We start from the raw sequence: 6574 nt of genomic DNA, 5'->3' as shown, positions 1-6574 counted from the left end.
TTTGATGTGCATATATAAGCACATATGGGGCTCTTGGGGCAAGGACCCACACTTGAGCCCATAGCCTAAGTAGCCCCACAACCAACACTTAGACCTCTCCTTGCCAGGGGCTTCAGCAGCCACCAAACTTCTCCACCCTAAGATGTCTTCTCCGCCAACCCCACCTACATCTTCCTGTTGTCTGTTAAGTATATATGATGTGTTAGTTTTGTACATGCCCATTCCTTAAAAAAAAGTCTTGTACATGCCCATAATCATAGTCTAGAGTAACCTTGTATATCTCTCTTCTCCTCAATACGGAACAGTTGTTCGATTCGGTCTCTCTCTTCCTCACAAGTCTTCACATGGTAGCAGTCGCAGGATCAAACCCTAGTTCCTCTTCCAACCGCCACCCATGAAATCGCTGTTGGTGAGGTGATTCAGGCGAATCTGTCTAGTCCGGAGATATCCTCATCGCCACCCCATCCCATTTTCATCATCGAGAGGAGCATCTGCGTGCGTCCTCCTAGGCGACTTCCCCTGCTCTCCAGCACCCATCTCCAGCATCCTCTGCTCTCCAGCAAGCTCGTCTCCCCTGCTATCCAGCAAGCTCCAGGCACCTCCCTGCTCTCCAGCAAGCAGTCCAGCAGCCAGCCTAGTGGATTGATGCTCCTTTTTGTGGATGCATGCTGCTCTTGTCATGTTGCTGCCTGCAACTGCTATTAAATTGGGTGTTCCCAGCTGCTGGCCACTCACCACTATGGCAAGAAATGAGTTTGGATCCGTGGCTGGTTCTGTGACCATATACATCAAGCTTGATGCATGGTTCAAAGTACAAGGAATGGGCATTTTCTTCACGGACTGTCTTGAGGACGGCTGGTTTTGTCTCTCATCTGACAGATGACCCACCTAGTCCAAATGATAATGCAGCTAGGAAGTCTTGGCAAAAGAGCGATGATCGTGTGATGGGAGTATTAATTCTGGGTGTTGAACCCTTACTCCGAATGAGTCTTGAGCATCACACTTCAGCTAAAGAGATATGGAAGTACTTTGAGCAGTGCTACCTTCAGCTCAGTAGTGCACTCCATTTCTCCTTGCTGCATAATTTGCACAACACTCGGCAGGCAGAAGACATGTCCATAGAAGAGTACTATGGAGCTTTCACTTGCATCACTGGTCAGCTAGGTTCCATGGTTCGTAAGAGTATTTCTTTTCGGCAACCACTACAAGTTAGTAGTGAATCACAATAAATCAGTGATATATCATGAAAATATGCTGATTACTCTCAAATTATGGACACCCCCCCCTCCCCTCCCCTGCTGCAGTCCATTTCAAACTTTAATGACGTGTAGAAGTTATAAAGTTCAAACAACATGGAGTCCAGTGAGTCTCTGAGATTTTTTATGGCATTAAAAATTCAGAGTACCTCATAAATGTTTCATGTATACTTCGATCCATTTTAGTACAATAAATCACATGGCACACCCAACTTATTATTTCTTGTTCTACTGATGCATAGAAGTTGTAGAATAAAGACACTACGAAGTCTGTTGATATGCCGAAATCAAATGGCATTAGAAATTTAGATTACACTATGGTGTTTCATACTGTTGCATTTGTACTGTAGATCAGAAGCAAACCCCGAGGCAGAAAATCAGGAACAAACAGCTGTTTGTGATGGAACTGTGAGAGAACCTGCAGCTGTTCATTTGCGGTTTCTTGATGATTTCCTAAAAACCCCTGTTTACACAGAGCGCAAATTAACAGCAGAAGGTGATAAGGCTATCGAGATTGCCATATTCAGAGATAACCAGATAATTACATCCGGTCCACTTTCTTCTGCAAGAATTGAAGTTGTGGCTCTTCATGGTGACTTTCTTTATGTTGTACCATATAATTGGACCGAACGTGATTTTACTGGAAGCATAGTAAGCAATCATCTAGGGCCTACACTTGGAGGTGTTTGTCAAGTGAAGCTGAAGAATGGGGTGGCCACTCTTAGTGATATCTCTTTCAAGAAAGTGTCCTCAAAGACTGACAGTGGAAAGCTCATTCTGGCAGCAAGAGTTCATAGAAGTGATAAAGGTGGACTTCGAGTTAAGGAAGCTGTGATGAATGCTGTCGAGGTGCAGGTTCTGCGAAACCAAGGCAAGTCCTTCAGAGTCACAGCCGGTTATTTTTTGCCTACAAAGCTGGTTATTTTTCATCTGCAGTTTTCATGCATGATGTGTAATATTCTTTCACGTGGTTTCTTTCATATGGATATTTCACATATTAATCCTTAAAATTATCCCTGTGTGGTTTCATATGGCATATGGGCTATGCTGGGGTGTGGTTTGATCCCCCATGTAAAGGTTATTTAGGCTGGTTTATGCAGGTTAATCTTTTGAACTTTCCTTTAGTTTTTGCTGTTGCCCTTCAGTGGAAGCATAGCCAATGTTTTTTACTTGTTGCACTAGGATGATTTTCCTGTTATTTTTTCGTTCCATTATCGGCTGATAGTGGATCCTGGCCCTTTTCCTGGATCATATGGAAAATAAAGCCGTAAAATTATAAGTCTTAGGTTTAATCTGCACTGTGATGTGTTGCCGATTATCTTTCCTTTGTTTTTCAGTAAATGAAAAGAGTAACCGTCCAAAGCTGAAAGATGAAGTACACCGTTTGAACGGAATTTCAAGAAATGGGCAGCCCTTGAAGAAGCTTCAAGAGAGAGACATCTACTATGTGGAAGACTTCCTAAAGGCTATTAATAAGGATAAAGAAAACATCCGCAATGTAAAGACTCTCTCTCTCTCTCACCACTTGGTCATTTTTATTGTAAGCTGATCATCTTTTATCTGAAGACAATGAGTTAATTGGGCTTCCAAATATGCTTTAAATGGCTATGTGAAATATTCTTGAACATAATATGTATGCAGCACCAGAAACTCAACATTCTTTTTTCTTTGAGAACAGAAACTCAACACTCATGCATTATATCCAACACAATTTTGTTTTGGCAATTAAATTAACATCTAAATTTTGTGGACTTCAGGACTGTTTCAACATAAAGAAGGACAACAAGCGTTGGGAAGCCACAGTTAAACATGCCAAGGAGTGTCACCTGGAAGGCAATTGCATGCTGAAATTATATAGGGTTGATGGCGAAAATGTTGAGCTGTTCTTTAATTGCATACATAGTCTTGTTGGAGCAAAGTTTAATAGTTACTATGTACCAACTGACAAGTTTAGTTTGGCTCAGGAGGTATGGAGTTGAATTATATAGATGCACACTTTGTTGATAATTGGGAGATGAACATTTGTTGTTGTTCAGGTTCAAGTGGATCTGTTGAAAAAAAATGCATATGATGAACTGGCTGGTATTGAATTTAGCTACGAAATGAAAGAAGGTGGCCCCATGCCTTTGTCTACAACTACAAACAGAGTTATTGCTGGCGAGGTATCTGTTTCCTTGACAGGCACTAAAGGACCACATCCTCAAGGTTAGAAATTGACCGTGTACTCTTGTATTTCCTCACATACATGGTTGATGTTTGAACTTGACAGTGAAGATACTGTAAAGTTCATACATGCATTTGTCCGGATTAATCATGGCCCTGACCTTCCTAATTCATATCATAATACAGGTGGAATGATTGTTCGACCAAGCACATCAGAACCAAATCTTCCTGAACCAGACAGCGCAAATGGCTATGAAGGTCGGTTTTCTTTCTGTTCCTGCTTTTGCAAATGTTTCCATCAATTGATAACTTCTTAATTCACAGGTAATCCAGAAAGTAGGCAGATTATTCACGATTACCTACAAGTTGTTGCTGATGTAGGGGCCCAATTTTCTGATATCCTCCCACGTGAGGTACAGTAAGTAGAAGTTTCTATTAAATAGGTTCAATCCGCCGCAACACTTAGTCTATCTGCAAGACGCCGATAAAAATCCCTAACAAACCATGTACGGGTTAAATTTGGATGTGCTCATGAAACCGTAATGTCCAACATATTGTCTGTTATTGTAAAGACAAGTGAAGCATCTATATTTTTTTTTGAAATAAGTGAAGCATCTCTTTTCGTAGTGCAAGCTCCTAATATTCTTTTTCCAGGAAGTTTATGGAGGTGGTCACTGCCTTGGAGCAACTCAAAATAGATGGGACACTATCAATGTTGACGGCGGCTTTTCTGAACTACCTGATCTCGACATTTCTGAACTAGAAAATCATGGTATGTGGACCTTCTCTACATTATAGAAGCACAAGAGGCTACCTTTCCTAGCAAACCTGCGTATTGGGATACCAAGAAAAAAAAAAAACTAACTTGTTTCATCAACTAACCACGACTTTTATTTCATTTTTTGCAAGAAACAAACATAAGCGCTCCACTTTAACACTGTAATTACGCATCTCTTGTTAATCATCATATCATCTTTCTTGCAGCAGGATGTCATTTGTTTTTATTTGATTTCTAGGGTCTCTAGGGTTGCCGGGAATGAGTTGGCAGTGGCCGGATTCAAACTGCTTTCTAGGTGATAACTCTATGGAAGCATCTTCTTCTACTCAAATCAACCTCCTACGAGTTCCATTTCTTTAGGACCATCACATGAGTGACTGTAACCAGTTTACAGTAACTAGAAGGAGCATCGACGTTCACACCTTTCACTGGACAGGATATGGGGGTTTCTTTCCAAATAACAACAAATCAGAACAATTTGTTTGATTTTCATTTCGTTGCCAGGTTATATGAAGATTGCCTGCTTTGTAAAATGCGCAGAGATCAGTGGATTCTAAGAATGTTGCACTAAGTTTAAGTTCCTCTGTTTTTGAGCAAACATCTGGCCAACAGACTTGAGCTATTCTGCTATGTGAACATGAGGCAGATTACCATTAACTGTTGTGATGTGTGATTGGGTCTTTCATGGTAAAAAATCTTGGCATGATTAGGTTGACACACCACTGTCAAACACCTTCTACCCACTGCCAGTCACTTCCACTTCTCCCACTCCCACATCAAATATATTATTAGTAGAGTTCGTCATGGGGCATTATATATAACTAGCACAAATGCCCGTGCGTTGCAATGGAAGAAAACACCAGTTCCTATTAATCAAAGAACGGTCACCTATGACAAAAAAAGATGAATTATTCGAGGATTGTAGTGTGGGCTCTGGACATGGTGGTACTGTATCAAGTAAATTAACTTGACTGGACAACATTAACTTTAGATTATTAATTATTATGGCCAACGAGCTCGCAAATTGATTTCTAAAGGAAAAAAAACATTGAGATGACATGAGATCGGGGCAAATGTACTACACAATCGATCCAACCGAATGTAGCTGAGTTCGTCGTATCACCTCCCCTCCGTCCTCCCACCCGATGACTTCAATGCAAAGTTGTGAATACCACCGACTTCCAAACCACGTAAGGATGACATGAAGACACCACCCTTGTCATTACACCATTGACAACACACTCAAGGGCTAGCCGCGTGCGAGTGCTCCAAATCTTCTACTGGAAGCTTCCATGTCCACCAATGTTGATGCTCACACAACCACACGCGTCCAACTCCATCACTAGCTAGGGCTGCTTTGTTAAGGGCAAATGGTTAGATATATAATTATTTTAACTACAACATTGAAGTAAAAGTAGCACATAGCACATTTTCAAGAAAAACTAATTATGCATAATAGCACAAACTTTCTGCCAATAACACAATCTCCAAAAAAATAAATAGCTGCTTCTTTTATATACACATATAGAAAATAGAGAATGCACATCGGTACTTTTGATTCTTCAACAAACAAATGCTTATTATGGCAGAGCCGATGTGTGGACATAAGATGATCCTATGCAGCTAATTGTCTAGCCAAAAACCAAACATTGCACAGAACTCATGAAAATCTCCCATAAAAACTATAAAATGTGAGGTATTTTTTTAATGAACTAAGAGGGAACATCATGATGTACTGTTTTCTAATTACAAACTTTTACGTAGGAAACATACCCATGCACTGCAACTGGAGAAGAAAAAAAACAGCACATGACGGTAACCAAATAAACTCAAATGACTTCACGTCCTCAATTTCACATGGCACCCCACGTGTGATGTCGCCTTTTCACCCTTCCATCTCTCTCCAGTATATATGAAAACAGATGCCACCCCTAGCTAGGTAGGCTAGTCGGACATGATATTTTTATGCCAAGCCAATCTCCATGTGTTTGTGGGCACGCGATGTACTTGCGATGGACTAAAAAGGTCCACCGGCCAAACCCCATCCGGCGAAAGTCAAAGGCTAGATCCGGCGGTCGTCTATGTCAGGGTTAGACGGGACGGGGTACCTGGGGGTAGCAATGCCGTCAGGTGTTGCGGTGGCCCCTCGTATGCTTGTGTAAGCGTGGTGGCAGACGCGGGCACCCGGCACGCGGCTCTGGGGTGTGCCCCCCCTCACGGGTGTCGATGCTGCCGTGTCCCGGAGGGGGGAAACAGCCACATCAGCATGAGACGGAGGGAATCTTGGGGTGGGTTGGGCCGGGACGGTGTTCGGGGGTGTAGCTATGGGCTGGGCTATCACAACCAGCTGAAAAGGTCCTTCAGTCAAACCCCGTTC

General features: G+C 42.0%; 1 protein-coding gene across 1 annotated transcript in view; it reads left to right on the top strand.

Moving 5' to 3' along the window:
• LOC119366622 overlaps nucleotides 1-4872 on the top strand; it is a 7185-nt gene extending 2313 nt beyond the window's left edge. Inside the window, exons 6-13 of the mRNA XM_037632386.1 lie at nucleotides 1607-2127; nucleotides 2594-2754; nucleotides 3014-3223; nucleotides 3293-3461; nucleotides 3606-3677; nucleotides 3744-3832; nucleotides 4074-4191; nucleotides 4436-4872. Of these exons, the coding sequence (XP_037488283.1) occupies nucleotides 2091-2127; nucleotides 2594-2754; nucleotides 3014-3223; nucleotides 3293-3461; nucleotides 3606-3677; nucleotides 3744-3832; nucleotides 4074-4191; nucleotides 4436-4557 (978 nt within the window). The 5' untranslated portion in view covers nucleotides 1607-2090 and the 3' untranslated portion in view covers nucleotides 4558-4872. The remainder of the gene's footprint in view (nucleotides 1-1606; nucleotides 2128-2593; nucleotides 2755-3013; nucleotides 3224-3292; nucleotides 3462-3605; nucleotides 3678-3743; nucleotides 3833-4073; nucleotides 4192-4435) is intronic.
• The last annotated feature ends 1702 nt before the right edge of the window (nucleotides 4873-6574 follow it).

The sequence above is a fragment of the Triticum dicoccoides genome, chromosome 2B (assembly GCF_002162155.2).
Source record: "Triticum dicoccoides isolate Atlit2015 ecotype Zavitan chromosome 2B, WEW_v2.0, whole genome shotgun sequence".
In the NCBI taxonomy this organism is placed as follows: Eukaryota; Viridiplantae; Streptophyta; class Magnoliopsida; order Poales; family Poaceae; genus Triticum; species Triticum dicoccoides.
The sequence above is the reverse complement of the archived record's forward strand: the minus strand, read 5'-3'. Positions and strand labels throughout refer to the sequence as shown.